The following is a 22,394-nucleotide window of genomic DNA, read 5'->3' as shown; positions in this document are numbered from 1 at the left end:
ACTATGTAACATCATCAATAAATGGCAATAACAAAGTGCCACTGGAAGCCGTACATATCCATGCCATCACACTGCCTCCACCATGTTTTACAGATGACGTTGTGTGCTTTTGGATCATGAGCTATTCCAAGCCTTTTCCATACTTGTTTCTTCCCGTCATTCTGGTACAGATTAATCTTCGTTTCATCCGTTCAAAGAATGCTTTTCCAGAACTGGTCTGGCTTTTTAGATGTTTTTTGGCAAAGTCTAATCTGGCTTTTCTATTCTTCAGGCTTATGAATGGTTTGCACCCTGTGGTGAAGCCTCTGTATTTGCTCTTGTGAAGTCTTCTCTTGATTGTAGACTTTGACAATTATACGCCCACCTCCTGAAGAGTGTCCTTCACTTGTCTGGATGTTGTGAATGGGTTTTTCTTTACCTTGGACGTTCAGGCCTTTTTATGTTGCTGAGCTCACCTGTGCGTTCTTCTTTCTTTAGAATGTACCAAACGGTTCATTTGGCCACTCCTCATATTGCTGCTACCTCTCTTATGGATTTGTTTTGATTTTGAAACCTTACAATGTAAAAAATAATTGCTATAAATAACCCAGCGCTGCTAAATAAAGAATGTAGCTGCTAACACGGCCAATTGGAAAAAAGCAAAAAGATATATAGTGTATAAGTGTAGCGCTCTAATACAATAAATGATTAAATAATTGTATCAAAAAATAACATAGATAGTGATCGCTCACTATATGCAAACAATCTGTGTACAATACATAGTGATCTCTCACTGTAGCAAAACCCAGTAAAATTGTAACAAGAAAAAAAAAGTCCATATAAAAATGTGAAGGTGATAAATAAATTAAATAGTCCACCACGTGTCGTACAGATGTCTGGAGCACAGACTATGAAATCATTCGTGCAGTGATCATAACTTCTTATATAAAACGTGTTGACCCGCCACCAGTAAAATTGCAGGCTTACCGAAACAAGTGGACTCAGAGATTTAAATTTCTTTTATTAGTCAAGCAGGCATAAATACTGTTATAGATGGCTTGTAGAGAGTGCCCAAAGCACCCGATCATCAACGGAAGCAGATTCAACACAATAGGAGATGAGCAATGATGAAACTTGCGTAAACTGGCCCTCGGTAAAACTCAATGGTAAAGGGAGATGGAGAAGGAGAGAAGAGGCCACATCGCGTAATCTTGTTTTAAAATGATAAAATGTAATGAGCAACTGCACTTACATGGTGATGAAATATGCACCTTGGGATGACTCCACTGCCGCCTTACCTGTATACATATACATATACATATGCGCTGCATATTTCATCACAATGTAAGTGCAATTGCTTATTACATTTTATTTTAAAACGAGATTACGCTATGTGGCCTCTTCTCTCCTTCTCCATCTCCCTTTACCATTGAGTTTTACTGAGGGCAAGTTTACGCAAGTTTCATCATTGCTCATCTCCTATTGTCTTGAATCTGCTTCCGTTGATGATTGGGTGCTTTGATCCAATCTCTACAAGGATATTCCAGCCATCTATAACCGTATTTATGCCTGCTTGACTCATAGAGATTTTAATTTCTTTTGAGTCCACTTGTTTCGGTAAGCCTGCAATTTTACTGGTGGCGGGTCAACACGTTTTATATAAGAAGTTATGATCACTGCACGAATGATTTCATAGTCTGTGCTCCAGACATCCGTACGACACGTGGTGGACTATTTAATTTATTTATCACCTTCACATTTTCATATGGACTTATTTTTTCTTGTTACAATTTTACTGGTTTTGCCACAGTGAGCGATCACTATGTATTGTACACAGATTGTTTGCATATAGTGAGCGATCACTATGTATTGTACACAGATTGTTTGCATATAGTGAGCGATCACATCTATGTTATTTTTTTATACAATTTTTTAATCATTTATTGTATTATTAGAGCGCTACACTTATACACTATGAAACCTTACAATGGCCTGTTTCACTCACTTGGACAGGTACTTTAAATGCTTGATGTAGGTTCACAGCAAACGATTTTGAAATTGTGGGAGTTCAGCTGAACTCGCATGATTTCAAACTGGCATTTCAGTCTGACTCCGGGGCGATTTGATAGATATCTGTGGGGGTTCATGCACATATGTCTATTAAAATTGCCCCTGTGCAGAAACTACTTTTGGGAATCAGTGTTGGGCCGCAAAGTCGGTGCCATTGCTGGTAATAGGCTCCGATTTGGCATGCGATTTGCCATGTCAAATCGGCCCAATGTGAACGTGGGCTTAGAATCAACTCCAGACCTGTTTAATTGATGAAGAAATAATGGAGTAGCCCATGAAACAGCTTTTGATTAAATTGTCTTTGAGTCAATTACTTTTGGTCCCTTGAAAAAGGGGGGGGCGGCTTTTCTTAAGAGCTGTTATTCCTAAACCCTTTCTCCGATTTGGATGTACATACCCTCAAATTAAACCTAAAAGTGTGCACTTTCTGCCCATATCCATTATATAACTATAGCTTAAATATGTTTTGGTAAATACCTGAAACAAACTAAAATTGTGCCTGTGTCAAAAATATATATGGACCTAACTATGTATGCATAATTCAATAAATACATTTATGAAAAAATCTAGTTTTTCTCAGGACCTAAAGATGTGCAAAGGAGTACCCTCCATTTTATGGCATCTCCAGCACTTACCGGTGGTTTGGGAAAATAATTTGTGTAGTACTGATCGGACTCTTTCTGCCACTGTAGTAGGAGCTTATAACCCAGTTCTTTAAATCTATTAGCGCTTGGGTAATGTTCGAAATTTTAAATATATTATCCTTGAGCGGGTGAAAAAAGAGGATCCCAAGTCTTGTTTACATCCGACCGTCCATAGGGGAGAGCGGGCTGTGTCTGTTAGTCGTGCGGACAAGTGCCATTCACCCGCCTGCTCGGCTGGAATCAGTGGACAGATCCCCCCCCCGAGCAACAGGACAGAGCAGAGCCCACCCCTTATTGAAACGGCCTAATGCATACATCTCTGCCCTGAGCCTGGGTTCACACTATTACAAACATTGTATGTGATTCTCGCCCGCACTGCTGTGGCAATCACATGCAAAGTCTGTCTGTGTAATACAAGTTCAGCCATACAGTTGTATGGCTGAACTCGCATTGGATTTGCATAAAAAATGTACAGGGACTTTTTTTATCCCCTTTACTGATGCAGTCTGATTCCTGTCTGAATCCACAGTTCACACTGCGATCTGTGAACTGAACTGGGGATGTCATTAACATGGTATTGACATCTGCAACAGTGTGAACTGCCTGCAGGAGAGATGCAATGCGGGAACCAGTGCAGGAATCACACTGGTTCCCCCATGGCTATAGTGTGAACCCAGGCTCAACCAGGGATTTAAAAGCCAATAACTGAAGCTATGTAAGAAACTCTTAAAGCGGGGGTTCACCCGGAATTTTTTTAACATTAGATTGAGGCTAATTGTGGGAAGCAGAATCGGTGTTTTTTTTTTTTTTAAATCAATGCAGTACTTACCGTTTTAGAGATGGATGTTCTCCGTGGCTTCCGGGTATGATCTTCAGGACTGGGCGTCCCTATTTGATTGACAGCCTTCCGACGGTCGAATACAGCGCGTCACAAGTTGCCGAACGTCGGTGCGGCTCTATACGGCGCCTGCGCACCGACGTTCGGCTACTTTTGGGAACTCGTGACGCGCTGTATGCGACCGTCGGAAGGCTGTCAATCAAATAGGAACGCCCAGTCCCGCAGCCCATACCCAGAAGCCACGGAGAACATCTATCTCTAAAACGGTAAGTACTGCATTGATTTAAAAAAAAACACCCGATTCTGCTTCCCACAATTAGCCTCAATCTAATGTTAAAAATTTATTTTTTGGGTGAACCGCCACTTTAAATGTCTTCCACAATGGAACAATGCCAGAAAATTCTGCATATCTTGCTCAGATGCTCAAACTGTATCAAGCACAAAAAGACTGATATTAATTTATCTAGTGGTACAGGACATATCTGATGTCTTTCCTCCACAATATTTTTTCTTATTGTCTTTTGACTTGGTGCTATTAATGTAACTCAAATCAGGTTACCATTCCTCACAAAATTAATATTTTTCTTGGAAGGTGTAAGGACCATATCACCCAAGCATCCATATTACAAAACCACCCCTTACCCAGAATTGTTTTCCATCTCTGCTGCCTTCTACCCCCCCGCGACCCCTAACATCATAGTGCTGCCTTGTCTTTTAATTTTCTTTACTCGCCCCTCTACATTCTTGTGCTTCACTTGCACCCTGTACTTTCTTCTCCACTTGCTTTTTACCTCTTATACCCCTTGTTTTGGCACAGTGGTTCATCCACTACATTTCCCGTTCCTTGCTTGAAAAAAACCTTGGGTTTATTGTACCCTTAGATTTATTTTATGCATTCCCCATCTACACAATTAAAATATTAACTGACAGTTAAATGAAATGCCCAGAAATACCTGTATATTTATGATTTATTTTGTAAAAGAATGTAAATTACCACTTCACAACCAGGCCATAGTCAAGACGTCTTCAGTTTGAAGTTGAATACCAGGATTATGGCTAGAGCAATAACAGCTATGCTGTTTTTTTTCAGCCGGAAATTCTCTAACCACTAAAAGTGATCTGAGCTGATTAGCTGCTGGATCACTTTTAGAAGTGGTGGGAGGGGTTCCTCTAATCATTATGGGGCAGATTCAGATACATGTGAGTATCTATCCGCGCGGCGTAATGTTTCTCAGATACGTTAGGCCGCCGTAATTTAGGGCGCAAGTTCCGTATTCAGAAAGAACTTGCGCCCTATGTTACGGCGGCTTGACTTATGTGGTCCGGCGTAAGCCCGCGTAATTCAAATGTGGATGGTGTGGGCGTGTTTTATTTAAATTTACTGTGACCCCACGTACTTGACGTATTTTACGAACGGCGCATGCGCCGTTCATGAAAAAATCCCAGTGCGCATGCTCGAAATTCCGCCGCAAATCGTCATTGCTTTCGACGTGAACGTAAATTACGTCCAGCCCTATTCGCGAACGACTTACGCAAACAACGTAAAATTTTCAAAACTCGACGCGGGAACGACGTCCATACTTAACATAGGATACGCCTCATATAGCAGGTGTAACTATACGCCGGAAAAAGCCTAACGTAAACGACGTAAAAAAATGTGCCGGGCAAACGTACGTTTCTGAATCGACGTATCTACCTAATTTGCATATTCGATGCGTAAATATACGGAAGCGCCACCTAGCGGCCAGCCTAAAATTGCAACTAAGATACGACGGCGTAAGAGACTTAACGCCGGTCGGATCTTAGTCAAATCTATGCGTAACTGATTCTATGAATCAGGCGCATAGATACGACGCCGCACACTCAGAGATACGACAGCGTATCTGGAGATACGACAGCGTATCTGGAGATACACCATCGTATCTCTTACCTGAACCTTCCCCATTGTATATAATGTTTGAGGGTGCTAAGTAATTTTCTAGCACAAATAAAAAGAAAAACACAGATTTTTACATACGCGAGAAGTATCAGACTTGGCCCAGTAAGCAAGTGGTTAATCTGTATGTACTTAAAGGATCACTAAAGGAATTTTTTTTTTTTTTTTAGCTAAATAGCTTCCTTTACCTTACTGCAGTACTGGTTTCATGTCCTTATTGTTCGTTTTTGCTTTGAAGTGGCTGTAATTCTGCTCTGATCTCCACACTTCCTGGTTGTCTTTTTCCTTACAACCATCATACTGGGAGCTTTCCACTGTAGGTCTAAGCTGTCATTACTGTGTGTCTAAAACTTAACAGAACCAATCAGATTCATTTTAAAAACAAAACACTGCCCTGGATTTGTTTGTTTTTGTTCTGTGTGTCTCTCTAGTTCACAGGAACATGAAAACAGTTTAAACGTGAAACTAACCTACAGGCACATTATATGATTGATTTTTTTATCTATTTGTAATCATTTTTAAAAGGAATCAGTTAACTTTTATGTCTCTATACCCTGTAAACAGTCATTTCAGCAAAAAAAATGTTTTCCTTTAGTGACCCTTTAAGGTTAAGATTGTGTACCATGATATTACTATATGAAATGGGACTAGTAGCTGAATGGTTGCCAAGAGGGTTGCACCGATACTAGTATCGGTGCCGATAACAAGCATTTGCATGCTCTGATACTTGACCCGATACATGTGTCCTCAGCATAGCAGGGGGGCCAGGCAGCCTCACAGATGATCGGTGCGGACAGTTACAAGTACTGATCTCCATGTATATATTTTCATAAAGCAGCTGACAGCCACTTCTCTTCCTCTCCCTCCCGTGGCTTTCAGCTGCTTTAATAAAAGGTATACAGGGAGATTGGTGCTTGTAACTGCCTGCACCGATCTTCCCAACTGTCCCCTGTGTCCTCCTGCGGCTCTCTGGGTCCTCCGCTTGCTCCAGAGTCTGCTCTGGTCCTCTTCAGTGCTCTTCTGGTGCCCCTCTGTGCTCTTACGGCCCCCCTCTGTGCTCCCCCTCATGTCCTCCTCCGGTCCCCCTCTGTGCTCCCCCTCAATGTTCTCCTCTGTGTTCCTCCAGTCCCCCCCTTGTCAGGATGGAGAGCAGAAGAAGGAGCCAGTAAATATGTAATTTATTAATGCTTTCCTTTTCTGAATGAACAGAGTCGCTGATCACTGACTCTGGCCATTCATAACTGAGCACTGTATTTACGATGTCTCAGGTTATGAATGAACAGGAGCCTCTGTCTCCTCTCCATTCATCTTCAATGCAGCTGAGGCTGCTGAGAAAGGGACTGGGGGAATCTGTGTCCTCGGTCATTATTCCCGTCTCAAAGGCGAGATGTCAGGGATCTGTTTACACCCCTAATATCTCACCAAAGCCCCCCAACAGGGCTTGTTTTAAAAAAAAAAAGTTAAATTGTAAAAATAAAATGAAAAAAACTCTAACCCCCCCCCCCCGATATCCGCGAGTACTTGAATAAAGTATCAGTACTTGTATTCGGTCTTAAAAAAGTGGTATTAGTGCAACCCTAGTTGGCCAACATCCCTAAATTACATGTGTATACAAAAAGAAATCCTCATGACGGGACTTTAGCGGTAACAAGTAGATTGCACAATGAAATTGTGACTTGAAGTAGATTAAAATATTACAAATTCTTTATTGGTACAAATGTTACAATACATCTTTAGAAATAATTTCTAACAAAATATATGATTGCAAGATACGCAGACTTCCATTTTGAAATCACCAATGAAGTGATTCGGATGGTGAACATCAACGCGTTTCGACAATACCATCTTCTTCAGGGATGCATAACCAATGAACAAAAGAAGTTACTTTCTTGAGGTAATAAGTATATCTTGAATAAATGCCTAAAGTTAGAAACGTTACTGCATATAGTTCTCCATGCATCACCGGGGAATAGCGGAACCAGCGCCCAACCAGTGAATAACTGGGGTCGAACAAATCTCACCAGAGAGTTGTGTATGTCGTAATCTGAGGTGCCTAAGCAGTGCCGACAGTTTGAAAATGTCTTTCATTGCATGGTAGTCAGAGGTTGGAGAATGTTGTTTTATGTGGCATAAATTTTATATTGCACCATCCAGAGTCTAGAGATCAATACATGTGAAAAGCTGCGTGGTCAGAGAAGGTTATGCATCCCTGAAGAAGATAGTATTGTCAAAACGCGTTGAATGTTCATCATCTGAATCACATCATTGGTGATTTCAATTGGAAGTCTGAGTATCTTGCAATGAGACATATTTTGTTAGAAATATTTTTTAAATATTTATTGTAATGTTTTACGATTTGTACCAATAAAGACTTTGTAAAATTTAAATCTACTTCAAGTCACAATTTCATTGTGCAATCTACTTGTTGCCACTAAAGTCCCATCATGAGGGTTTCTTTTTGTTTACACATGCCATATTGCCATAAGTTTTTAAGCTGAACATCAGTCTCTTACAGATAAATTTAGAAAAATAAATTATTCAAATCACTATTTGTGATTGCCATTTAAGGTAAACTTGGGTTTCTTTGCAGGGACAAGACTGATGAAAGGAGTAAGACCATGTCAAAGAGAGGCCCAGGCAGGCCCAAGAAAAGAAAGCATGGAATCAATCCTTTGTTTTATAAAGAAGAGAGAATGAAAAACAGCAGCAATAGAAGGTATGGCTGTAGTACAAAATAGCACAGAGGTGTAGTGTAGAATCTGCAGTGCTACTGGAGCAGTGGTTCCCTGTTAGTATAAGTTATGCCTCATGCACATTGGTCTCCTTTGTTTATGCAAAAGGAATTGATCTGAAAAAATATAAGCAAACTTTTATACTTCCTTTTTCTTTCTGCATACAAATGTTTTTTTTACATTTGCTTACAGTGCCTTAAAGTACCAAAAACGTAAATGTATTTTATTGGGATTTTATGTGAATAGACCATTACAAAGTAGCACATAATTGTGAAGTGGAAGGAAATTGATAAAAGGTTTTAAAAATGTTTTACAAATATCTGAAAAGTGTGGCAAGCATTTGTATTTAGCCCCCTTTACTCTGATTACCCTAACTAAAATATAGTGTAACCAATTGCCTTCAGAAGTCACCTAATTATTAGAGTCCACCTGTGTGCAATTGAATTTCAGTATAAATACAGTTGTTCTGTGAAACCCCCAGAGGTTTGTTAGAGAACCTAGTGAACAAACAGCATCATACGAAGGCCAAGCAACACATCCGACAGGTCAGGGATAAAGTTGTAGGGAAGTTTAAAGCGGAGTTAAGGGCATAAGGAGAGGGTTTGGGACTTTATGTGAAGCATGCGACTGGAGGGGCAACATGAACAAGGAATGTCTGGCGAGTACAATGTATGCACATTATATCAGAACATAAACGACATAGTTCAAATAGTTATGGTTTATTTCATATATATATACACCACATAATAACATAATTACATAATGTCATGTAATTCATGATATTGACATTCTAAAAACACCAGACTCTAGGATCCTTGTTCACACAATATATAACAAAACCACACTTTGGTACAGGCCAGTAAAAAATGTTCGCTATAAATGTTGATAACAGATATCTAGCTCGATGCGTTTCATGGATAACTTCCACTCTTCAGGAGAAAATGCGAAAATCAAGGTCTATAAAAATATTATAAAATTACAATGGGTCTATCCACAAGAGAGGAAAAGGAACAAATTATTATATAGATGGAACAATAACCATAGATTACATATTCACACTTACAGATAAACTATGAGTTTGGGTTAGAGGCTCAGAGGTGGAGGTTGGGTGGGGGAGATGTATCGTCAGTGAACCCCAAGGCACAATGGTGGAACACCAACAAAAAGGCCAGTATCCCTGGGGAGTAATCCCACATGTCTGTGTATATTGAAGAGTGATGTAGACCACATCATCATATATCAACAAAAATAAAACAAAATATATGTGTAGTTCTACGTAAAAATGTTACATGGTCAACAAATAGGTGCTGTGATGTGTGAACGAAGTGTTACCAAAATATATAAAGATATGGTGATATAGTGATGGTAAGCCTATATTGAGTATACAGCAAAAGAAAAGAAAACCAAAAGTGAAAGATTTTTTTTTAAATACATAAAAATGTGTATAAAGAAAAACAAGCAGACAGCCACAATACTACCTAAAATCCTTGTCAACCCATGTGGTTCAAATGGTACACAATCTCCATAAAAAAAAAAAGCACCCACAAGAAGTTACTGGTCCAGCTAAATGGAGTATATATGCTCCATTGTAGCCAATGGGTGGCCGCCAACATCACGCAGGTGACTAATTAGAGGGAGGGCACAGCCATCTGAGCATAATTTTGGTATTGTCCATCAGCAATAGTACAGTGTAAATTGTTCCTCCTTGTAGTCCTTTTTTTCTAGGGGAGTGTCTATATTTGACATACATGCGTGGTAGCCTACCAGTACCCTGTGGTTTTGTCGTAGACGTTTGGGCTGGTTTTGCTTTGGCTGGGAGTCTCAGTCCCGGGAGCTGCGATGCGCACCGAGTTTCCTTCCCTTCCCTCTTCGCCTTTGGCGATGATGCACACCGGGACGTCTGCCCGAACCCCTACTAGAGCTGTCTTGTGTCATAGCCCACCGAAAAAAGGACTTAGGAGAGGAACTATTTGCAATGTACTATTGCTGCTGGACAGTACCAAAATTATCCTCGGGTGGCCGCACCATCCCTCTAACTAGCCAGCTGCGTGATTTTGACGGCCACCCATTGGCTACATTGGAGCATACTCCTAGCTGGACCAGTTACTTCCTGTTGGTGCTTTTTCAATGGTGATTGTCTACCATTCGGACCACATGGGTTGACAGGGATTTTAGGTAGTATTGTGGGAGGGGTAGGCAACCCCCGGCACTGGTGCCACAAGTGGCACACAAAGCCTCTTTTGTGGGCACTCAACTCCCTCCCCATCAGCAGAGCAGCGCAGGGAAGTGTCAGATACCGTACTAATGCTTTCCAATTTCAGAATTCCCCACTCCGCACCTGCACTGAGTGGGAGGCACTGTGCCCCACACACATTGTAAAAGATGGGAAACATTGGTTCTCCAACTCTGTTGTAGCTGTGATCGTTGGCTTTTGTGATGGGGAAGAGATTGGGTGCAGTTCTTTTTTCAGGAGGAGGAGGACTATCTTGGCCACTGCTAAAGCCAATCACAGTCCTGCTAGCCCCGTCCAACATCTGGAGGAAGATGACTCGCTTGGTTGCCACTACCAATCTTGGAAAGAAGGGATTTCACTGTGTTTGAGAAAACCACAATCAGGTGACAGTTTGTGGAACTACTGTTGAGCTTCTGGAAACTTTGTTGAAATTATTCCTGAACCTTTGCGTCACTACTGAACCTCTGCACTTTGTGTCCCTTTAAGCCACAGCCAGTATTCAGCGCAATGAAAATCACAACCAACCTCTTTTTCTCAGCTGCTGGGGCCCAACTTATGATCCTGCACACGGGCCCACTGCTTTCAGAAAATCCCCCCCTGACCTGAGCTCATCATTGCGCATCCATTTTATATGCTTGTATGTGACATCACATACATCAGACATCACATACAAGCACGGGTGCTGGATGCGAGAGGTGGATCAGCAGGATGAGTATGCCAGGACAAGTACATGTGTCTCATCTCTGCTTCCTTTCACCACTCTGCATATCACACATATCTTAGATGAGAAGAGGGTACAGCGGTGGGGAAAATGAGCAGGAGGGGTTCGGAGGTGGGACAGGTGAGCAGGAGGGTACATCAGTGGGGCAGATGTGCAGGGGGTTACAGTGGTTAAACAGATTTGGGGGGGGGGGCAGTGAACTGAGGTGTGGAGTTGCAGGAATTGGGGCTAATCTGAGGCACGAGTGCAGGATGTTAATTTCTCACTAGTAAAGTAGTTTACAACATTTACTTTCGTGATTGAGAGTGTGAAGTAGAAATTTTTTTGTTGTAAAATCGGCATGCTCAATTTTTTTGAAAACATTTTTCGGCACACTGTCCTCTGGTATTGTGGCAATCTGCTTGTTTTTCTTTATACACATTATTCTTATTTTTATTTCACTTTTGGTTTTCTTTTCCTCTTAGCACCAGCTCCCTATTATTGGGATACACTGTTTCACCTTACTTGTTAAGCTCTATACTCAATATAGGCTTACCATCACTATATCACCATATCCTTATGTATTTTGGTAACAGCACTTAGTTTACACATCATAGCACCTGTTAGTTAACCACTTCAGCCCTGGAAGATTTGGCTGCCCAATGACCGGGACATTTTTTGCGTTGCTTTAACTGACAATTGCGCGGTTGTGCAACGCTGTACCCAAACAAAATTGATGTCCTTTTTCCCCCACAAATAGAGCCTTCCTTTGGTAGTATTTGATCACCTCTGCTGTTTTTTTTTTTTTTTGTGACAATTTTGAAAAAAACACACTCTTTTACCTTTTGATATAATATCCCACATTTTTTTTATCATAAGTTCTTCTTCAGTTTAGGCCGACATGTATTCTTCTACATATTTTTGGTAAAATAAACCGTAAATAGATCTGCACATTTTTTATTGGGATTTCGACATGGCGGACAGATAGGACATTTTTGACACTATTTTGGGACCATTGTCATTTAAACAGCGATCAGTGCTATAAAAATGCACTGATACTGTGTAAAGGACACTGGCAGGGAAGGGGTTAAACACTAGAGGGGTTAAGTGTGTCCTAGGGAGTGATTCTAACTGGGGTGGGGGGTGGGCTACCACTGACATGACAGTCAGTGCGATCACTGCTCCCGATGACATAGAGCAGTAGATCCCTGATATGTCACTAGGCAGAACAGGTAAATGCCTCTCCACACCGCAATCGCGGGCCGCCGGCGAACATAAAGTTCCCAAGGCCCGCAAGCACACTCCCGAAGCGCGCAAGCTCCCGCTAGGTGGCAAATTCAAAGGGACATATAGGTACGCCCATTTGCCTGCCCCCATCATTGTGCCTTGGGTGGGGTTCACTGTCTCGTCTCCTGGGGCTGACAATACATCTCCCCCCAGCCAGCCTTTGACTCTTAGCACCTCTCACCCAGACTCGCAGTTTGGTGTCCGTTTATGAAACAGAGATAATCGGGGAGAGAAGCGTTTGAACTTGTTCTCCCGCCGATTATCTCTGCACACAGAGAATCCTCATAGACTGACACAGTAACAGCCAGTTGAAGCTGTGATCTGAGCGCTTCACTGGCGATCTGAGTCAGAATTCACATTCTCCGATTCACCAGCTCAGAGGGGGTGATTCGGGGAGTGAAGAGGGAATCCCGGGGGATCTAAGGAGGAAAGAGGAAGATTTTTAACTTTTTTCTACCTCTATCAGACCCCCCGACACTGTAACCATGTCCCCCTGTAATATTTATGTGTGTGTGTGTATATATATATATATATATATATATATATATATATGTATGTATGTGTGTGTGTGTGTGTGTATTTGTATGTATGTATGTATGTGTGTGTGTGTATTTGTATGTATATATATATATATATAATGTGTACGTGTGTGTGTGTATATACAATGTGTGTGTATGTATGTATGTATGTGTGTGTATATATATATATATATATATATATATATATATAAAATGCAGGGGGGACTCGTTATTTTAATAACATTAACCACCCGTCTGTCAGTGTATTGAGCAGTAATAATTTATCACTGCTTAACAAACTGACATCTCGGTACTTCTGTGAGTTTCTGGTACTTTAATCTCGTAAACTCTCACGAGATTACAGTATCAGGGGCCGTTCTCCACTGTTTGAAGTGTTGGTAGATCACTTCACTTCTCCAAGGGTGAAGCGATCTACTCCGCTTCATAAACTGGCACACAGAGGAGAAAAATCTCTGTGAATGCCGGAGAACGAAGCAGTGGATAGATTTCACTGCTTCATAAAAGGACACCTTTATCTGTAAGTGTGATTAGGTAATCTATGGTGGTTATTCTATCTATATAATAATTTTTTCCCCCTTCCTCTCTTGTGGATAGACCATTGTAATTTTATAATTTTATAGACATCGATTTTTGAGTGGAAGTTATCCATGAAACGTGTAGACCTATATAGATGCTATTATCTCAAGCGTGTTCTCACTTTTCTCTTTTAATATTTTAAAGCAGGGTTAGGTTATAAAAAAAATATCCCAAGCTTTGAACATCTCACGGTGCACTGTTCAATCCATCATCCGAAAATGGCACAACTGCAAACCTACCAAGACATGGCCCTGCACCTAAACTGACAGGCCGAGCAAGGAGAGCATTAATCAGAAAAGCAGCCAAGAGGCCAGTGGTAACTCTGGAGAGCTGCAGAGATCCATAGTTTAGGTGGGAGAATCTGTCAACAGGACAACTATTAGTCGTGCACTCCACAGATCTGGCCTTTATGGAAGAGTGGCAAAAAGAAAAGCCGTAAGATGTCCTGTTTGCGAGAAGCCATGTGGAGGACACAGCAAACGTGGAAGAGAGTGCTCTGTTCAGATGAAACCAAAGCAAAACACTATGTGTGGTGGAAAACTAACACTGCACGTCACTCTGAACACACTGTCCCCACCGTGAAACATGGTGGTGGCAGCATCATGTTCTGGGGATGCTTTTCTTCAGCAGGGACAGGAAAGCTGGTCAGAGTTGTTGGAAAGATGGATGGAGCCAAAAAAAGGCAATCTTAGCAGAAAACTTATTGGGGTCTGCAAAAGACTTGAGACTGGGGTGGAGGTTCACCTTCCAGCTGGACAATGACCTAAAACATACAACCAGAGCAACAATGGAATGGTTTAGATCAAAGCATATTCATGTGCTAGAATGTCCCAGTCAAAGTCCAGACCTTAATCCAATTGAGAATCTGTGGCAAGACTTGAAAATTACTGTTCAGACGCTTTCCATCCAATCTGACAGAGCTTGAGCTATTTTGCAAAGAAGAATGGGCAAAAATGTCACTCTCTAAATGTGCAAATCTGGTAGAGACATACCCCAAAAGACAGTGAAAGGTGGTTCTACAAACGATTGACTCGTGGCTGAATACAAATGCACACCACCACCAACATCCAGCCGACCCAGAAGTGACGTGTATATGCGTGACCAGTGTGCGCCTCGACGTACGTTTCCTGGATTACGTCATCAGGAACACCTCCTGATGATGTAATCCACGAAACGTACGTCGAGGCGCACACTGGTCACGCATATACACGTCACTTCCGGATCGGCTGGATGTTGGTGGTGGAATGCACGCCAACCCACACGGCAACGGAGACCGGCTCTCATAATCTGATAACGCTCAGCAGCCTCAGTGCCGGGACTTGGGCACCGGACACAGTAAGGAGCCAATCGGCTGTTATTGTTTTTACATTTGTTTTAATAAATCAGTGTTACACTATTGCGGCCCTTTCTTTTTATATTCTGCGGTACTTGGCATCTGCTGTTTGGAATATGATCGTTTGGCTTATGATCGGGTGATTGGATCCCTCCGGGTCTGCAAAGATTTTTTACCCTGTGTAAAAACAAGCGTTTATGACCTCTTTTTAGTTAAAGGGTCAAATATTGTTGGTAAGGAGCCATCTTTTTTCAAATCACGTCGGGTGGATTATTTGCTGTTTGGTGAAGGCTTCACTTTGATCATCTATTTCCATCACGCAAATATTTATTATATATCATCAAAGACTTTCTTTTATCACTGTATTTTTTGGCACATTTGCACTGATTATACTCATATTTATAATTATGCATGGACGTTTTTTCTCTTTTTTCTTATTTGAATAATGTTGTTGATGTACGATATTGTTTAATTTAAGTTATATGTATAATTAATATATATATATTTTTATTTATTCATTTAAGCACTACAGCGCCCCCTACCCTCACATTTTATATAGACACTTCAGGTTACTGAATTTTGGGGAGCAGCTATATTTCAGCATATTTATTTAAATTATTCACATTTGATAAATTCTTTATTGGTTTATACCATACAAATTATTCCTGTGGCGCGAGATTTATACCAATTCATCACAAATGGATATGTTACTGATGGATATGCTATGAGTGTTTGTTGTGGACACGGATTTTAGTAGTTTTCACTACTGTTTGGAGCGTTTATCACATTTTTATTTTATAGGTTTCAGATATTATTTGTAAAAAAAGAAAAAGAAAACCATTTATAATTTTCCTTCCTCTTTCTCCTCCTCCGCCCACTCCTAAAAATAATTAGTAATCAAGACCTTGTCTATCACTCCTATGCGGACGACACGCAACTTTATTTTCATATCAGCAACAAAAAGAACCAATACCCCGTATTAGAAAAATGCCTCACTCAGACAACTGGATGACAGATTGTCACCTAAATGGAGAAAAAACAGAACTCCTTCAACTCCATGCAAACCTAAAGAAACAGGCCAGAACTCCCTGGACACCACCACCCATCCTGGGACAACCGTCACCCCAAGCACCAAAGTCAAAAGTCTGAGTCATTTTTGACTCTGACATGACAATGGATGCACAAATAGGATCAGTAGTTAGTGGATCTCACCTTCTTCTAAGACTCCTACGAAGAATTGTCCCCTTCATCCCCAAAGAAGACACAGAAGTGGTGGTAGGGACAATCATTAACTCTAGGTTAGATTATGCAAATTCCCTCTACCTCGGACTCCCAAAATACCAGCTGGCCCGTCTCCAAGTCGTCCAGAACACGGCAGCACGACTGGTAACAGGGAAAAAACCCTGGGAATCAATCACCCATCCCTGAGATCCCTCCATTGGTTGTCTGTAAAAGACCGAGTCACATTTAAGGCCCTATGCCTAATGCACAAATGTGTACACGGAAGCGCTCCCCAATATGTGAGAAAATAAAACAACAAAACCCCAATCGAGTGCTTCGATCAACTAACCAAAAATTACTACAAATCCCCAAAGCCCGCTACAAGACCAAAGGAGAACATCAATTTGCATTCCAAGGACCTTGACTGTGGAACGCACTACCAACTAACAACCGAACGGAAATTGATCACATGGCCTTCAGAAAAAAACTCAAGACCCACCTATTCTGAAGGTCAAATAAAAGGAAAATGGATGCCAAGCGCCTTGAGGCGATTCAGTTTGCAATTGTTGCGCTATACAAGTTATTCACTCACTCAATTATGTGCGACTTTGAGTTGGTCTATCGCATTTTTGATTGTCGCATGACAAAATGTGGAACATTTCAAAGGGTCTGAATACTCTTTAAAGACACTAGCTGCAGAAAACCAGGCTAAATGATCCTGGGATGCCCAAAAATCTTGTTTGTGTAAAAACCACTAAACTTGAATGCATCTAGATGCAGCTAGATGTGTAGGTGTGCATTTTGCCATAGCAAGGATGTAATACACCCTTTTAGATGTTTAGAAATACATATTTATGACTGTGCATGGGTTTTCATGGATTCACTTGCATATGGATTTTTATTTATTTTTTAAATGGTTATTTCTACAGGATAATAAATCTGATGGATTAATGTGTGTACACATAATGAAAAATGTGTCCTGGAAACAACTGTATGTTTGTAACTCCTCCCCAGTGTGCCGTGGCTGAGCCCATGTGGCTGAATAATTGATTGGCTAAGATAATTTTTCCTGGATGACTGTAGAAAAGCCACAATGATGGTAAATGGCAAAGCCATTGTTCGAGTGCTTTCACATTCCTTGGAGGCAGAAATGTGCATGCGCACCCAGTACAAGTATGCATTCTTGTAAAGTGTTTTTTCAGTGCCCAGACTGGATATGCACGTCCACCTGGCCTTTATTGCTTGCATACACCTTTTACTCTTCCCTGTATTGGGGTTTTAATTACAGTTTGTGTTGTTGAACAGACATGTTTTTAGATAAGAGGATGACGAAGAGGACTTCTGCTATGTAGCTTTTTTTTTTTCTCTTTTTCTTTTTTGTTCCTGTGTGATTCATGGGCAGGCATGGTTTGAACTGGCCCCTAATACTAAAACAGTTTTGGCTTTAGATAAACTTTAATGTTCTTATCCTTCTGCCCTAGCCACAGACTTGTGAGTATCTTATAGTAAAATATTTCTCTGGTTTGCCCTCCTTCCCATAGCACACACATTATTAGGAATAATTATAACTTGTATGAAAAAGCAAATACAGTCATTTTAATCATTTTACTGATTGGGTTTTACAATATGTGTGAATGATTGTTTAAAACATCAAAATATTCTTTTTTTGTAAGTTTTTATGATGCATAGTCTCATTTTAAATTTCTCTTCCACTTTTGTTTTTCCTTATATACAGGTTAGAGAAACGTGTTTTACTTTCAGAAAGCTCCAAGACTGGCAGCTTTTTCCGAAGATCATTGTTGAATGTTTCAGAAATTGATGAAATAAAAAATGGAACTGGAGATATAAAAGGCAGACTACATAGTCCAGAGGAGAACGAGAGAGTACAGGGTTACATGTATGAGGTAAGTAAAGGTGTTTATAGGCTTAAAAATAATTATCTTTAAGAAATGGTTATCTTTTTTTCAGATTAACTGAACAATGTAGGTTGTTTGCTGAACTTTTTTCTCTTAGACCTGGTACGTCGACGCTTAGGAAAATGTATTTAAAAGAGGAGTGTGGGATAGCCAAATAAAAAAGTAATAATTACCTTCACCATGGCAACGTTTTTCTTCCTTACCTCTGTTGCACTTTTTGTTGCGCTATATTCCAAGTCTCAGCCAGGACCATGTAACGGCCCACCCCTGGTTTGAGGGGGTCGTTACAACTCAAGCGATCTGCCCCAATTTGGTACACAAAAAACAGCACTGTCAGTGATCTCTCCTAACTTAGTCACTTAAGTGCTGCTGTTGCTGGCTTGTCTGGCTGCTCAGTCACTCAGTGTGAAATCAAACAGTAACAGATATAAAAACATCTTCTTCTTTTTTTGTTTACAAACTTTTTTATTTGGTACAAAATGGTGGTACAAAAAGCAAAATGGCATACAAAAAAAGAGTACACATAAGAAAATGTCCAGGAGTCAAATGGACAATAGTAAACTATACAAATCTTATGTAACATTAATAAAACATAGTTGAACATGCATCAGTCATGTTCAGGAGAAGGGGAGTGAATATTTAGGATCTCACTCAATGGTGGACTCTAGCCCTCGCACAGGTCATTGCTTCAGTTTCAAAGTGTAAATAAAGGCCAAACTTAGGGCCTTGCTGGCACAAACAATTGGTTTCCTTTACTAACTAATGCTCCTATTGGGAGCGCTGTATGCACTGTATGTAGCATCAACTCCATACAATATACAGAGCCATGTTCTGGCAGCAGGGCTAGGACTTCTCACCCCATTCCAAGAACGAAATCAAGTCAAATTGAGTGCTGCTTGGCCTTTCAAAGGAATGGATGAATACAAGGCTTTCTCTGGCTGAGGTGGAAAGGTGGGTGGACTGCATCAAAATCTCTACCTGGGCCAATCACAGGAAGTCTTGCATTCGTAAATAAAATGGAAACTGCCTGTGAATTGCTAACCACTGCTCAGGCTGACTCAACCTTGTTTCAGGAACCAGATGGGAATCCCCTGTCCCGCTTCCGATAACAGTGATGTATTCTGCACGGTTATTTAAATACCGTTCATCGCTCCCAGTAGGCATATTCAAAATTGTTTTGGCCAGCTTGGCCAAAATAAAATATTTAAAGTTACAGAAAACCTAGGGTTAGGTTTTAAGATTAAGCCAAATATAATGAAACCCATATACTTCTTAGGAAATATTAGGTTTAATTGGAACAAAAATATATATTTATTTTTAATTTGTGCTAATATATTGTAGATGTGTAATGCTGCTAGATTTATGAATGACCACATTGTACTATGGCTTCATTTACACCGACTTAAACATGTTACTGATGTTACACGTTTTCTAGAAGAAAAGTTCCTGCTTAATGTTCATTAAAATACTTGCGTTTAAATGCGTAAAGCGCATATGTGTACAATGTTTTTTATGATACTTTATTTTACGACTTGTAGACTTAATTTTCACATTTACACATGTGTGTACATGTGTTCTAAGATGCAGATCTTTAGATTTTGTGTTAGATATGCAAGCAGCTCATGTTTACACACCTGCGTGAATGGAACTACAAGAAAAACAGAGATAATTTAATAATAAGAAATTTTAGTGTTAAAGTTGGGTACTCACAAAATGCAATGGACAAAAGGCCATATAAACACAGTGCATTGACATGCACAGAACACGGGGAACAGGTAACGCGTTTCTGGGTCGCACCCCCTTCCTCAGAGCTAGACTAGTCTCGCACACCATGGGCAAGTGCTTTTATAGGGAATGGTGAAATTGAAAATTGTGTGTCAGAAAGAGCCACACCCTCAAAGGGGCGGGGGGAAAATAAACAATTAGTTGCACTAATGTAATATCATAATCCATATCAAAAACCATTATTAAAAAAAAAATTCAATCATAAATGCACAAATAAATTAATAATAATTCATTCAAATCCATGATATATTGCACATTCATTTATATTTAGTCAGATGAATACAGGTGTAGGAACACATAAGCAAAAAGGGAATGCAGGATTGATAAATGGGTCAATCCATGTCTCACCTCTACATGCCTGAAGTAGCTGCAGGGGAATGGGGGGTTTTGGGCATTTAGAGGTGTCCAAAAAACACACACTAGGAAACCAGGGAACCAGCTCAGTACCAGGGGGAATCCACTGGACAATTCCTGGAAACTCAGGAAGATGCCTGATGACAAGTGTCTCTTTTTGACACACAATGTTCAATTCCACCATTCTCTATAAAAGCGCTTGCCCATGGTGTGGGAGACATTTTAGCTTTTGCGTCTTTTTTTTTTTTTTTCGGTGACCTTGCTCATAGCTCCTATTCCTTTACTATTAGTTATCTTTCTCCCTTTGTCAGTGGTGTATGCTACTCGCTTATGTTGATCCCCACCCACCAGTGTTTTTCTCCTGCAATTTCCTTGTGTTCTGAATAGGTTTCAAGCTTAAAAAAAAAAAAATGTGTAAGTTTGCTCTGCTTCTGGTGTGATTTATGCATCATGTTGTCCACTCTACAGTTTCCTCTACTGTTCAGTCATTGTGTAGAGCATGTACCTTCCAGATTAGATAACTGCTGCACTGGCTATAATTGTCACCTCAAAGCTTTCACCCACCAGTCTGTGCTCCTGATTTCCCTTTTTTGGATTTATCTGTATAGTTCAGTTTCTCTCCCTTCTGTATGCTTATTTCCTTATTTCAGCGCTTGCTTCTCACCCCTCTTCTTTTGCAGTGTCTCTCTCTTTTGCAGTGGCTGACTTTCTCTGTGAGAAAAAAAAAGGAAAGGGCCAGTGTACAGTAAGTGCTGAAAGAGGGAGCCATCAGAAAATCCAGTAAGTTGAATATGACAAGCTTGAAGCAATGGAGTTAAACTTGCAGATATTGGTGGTTGAAAGTACTGGAGATGGCAACAATTTACTCTTCACTAAGAGTTATATTGCAAAGGGGGTTAATGCAGCACAAAAACAGGGGTTCTTTGAGGAAATTGGTGAGAAAAATACAGACTTGCTCAATTTTTGACTTAACAAAATATTTTATAGAGCTCACGTTTTATATAACACTTTCATTGTTACTTTCATTATGACTTTATTAACCTGCAGTTTACTTTTTCAATGGGCATAGACTGGTGTAAGTTGTGCATAAAACAAATATAAGAAGAAACTTGATTTTTCATTCTGAAATACTTTATTGTTACAGATATTTCCAACGTGTTTTAGCTGAATTTTTCTTTTTAAGGTGCTTGTAAAGAATGCATGTGTATTATTCATGTTCTTAAAAATGTTTATTGCTTTGATTGTTGGTCTCATTGATAGGTGTTGATCATTTCAGAGTGGTGCTTTTTGGGGTTAAAACATCAAATGTAAATGAACCATATTCTTTTGATAGCGAACAGTAGAGGAAAACATTGTAAACATTTCTGTTTTTTTGCATTCATTAAAAATGATTGCAACAGAAACTTTGCAAACATAGGACTATGGATTATTGATTGAAGGCATAACGATAAAGTGTGTGTTCAAGGACATCAAGAGACGGCACAAGGACATTACAAAAAGTAATCAAATCATTCCCAGTAGCAAGGGTCAAAAAACCAAGGCCCAGATATGGCAAGTTGGCAGATGAGAGAGAAACAATCCAAAATAGCCATATCAGCAACCCAGCTGCCACCCCAAAGCCCCTCCTCAACGCTGCAAAATTTCAAGCTACTACGTTCATTGGTTAGCCTGATAAAGAAAGCTAATAAATTGTCTGGAAACCTAGCCATATTTTCTCTCCAATCCATCTAGTGACTAATACAGCACCAGCCATAACTAGTTATCCAATGTAAGATATAGACGTAGTTGTTCATAATCGCACCTCTTGGCATACCCAGCATATTTACCCAGGGCATGACATATATTATATTTAATATATAATGAATAACAAAGATGGGGAGAGAAGAAACCCAAAAGAGTGAAAAATTTATACTTTTTTTACATTGGTGTAATTAATTGGACAAGTGTCCCCTTGCATTAGTGGTCACTGGGAACTCGGCTTAATAGATCAATGGTGTAATTTTATCACTTAATAGAGAAAAGGTTCCCCTGCTTTCCCAATTACTTGACAGGCACCATCAAGCTGTAGATCAATCCATCCAAAAAGCCTGCACTTATAGCCTCCTTACTGCTGACACCTAGGTTGAACAGTTACCACCTGCTGCTGTTAAGCCACTAGTTATGCTGGAAGAGGGAGTGTTTGCAGGTATATAAGTGATAAATATGTAGAATTTATTTCTGTATAGAAGAGACAGTGAGGGATTGGTATTTG

The 22,394-nt window shown here is 40.2% G+C and overlaps 1 protein-coding gene across 5 annotated transcripts in view; it reads left to right on the top strand.

Annotated features, from left to right (window-relative positions):
* The window catches only part of TNRC18 (trinucleotide repeat containing 18), a 366,965-nt gene that overhangs the window by 169,485 nt on the left and 175,086 nt on the right, over positions 1 to 22,394 (top strand). For 3 of the 5 annotated variants that reach the window (XM_040357106.1, XM_040357105.1, XM_040357104.1), the window contains exons 13-14: positions 8,058 to 8,183; positions 17,824 to 17,992. In XM_040357106.1, the coding sequence (XP_040213040.1) occupies positions 8,058 to 8,183; positions 17,824 to 17,992 (295 nt within the window). The remainder of the gene's footprint in view (positions 1 to 8,057; positions 8,184 to 17,823; positions 17,993 to 22,394) is intronic. The other 2 variants (XM_040357109.1, XM_040357108.1) reach the window with 1 other exon arrangement.

This window comes from Rana temporaria, chromosome 6 (genome assembly GCF_905171775.1).
Source record: "Rana temporaria chromosome 6, aRanTem1.1, whole genome shotgun sequence".
NCBI lineage: Eukaryota > Metazoa > Chordata > Amphibia > Anura > Ranidae > Rana > Rana temporaria.
Note: the sequence above shows the minus strand (reverse complement) of the source record. Positions and strands in the feature narration are given on the sequence as shown.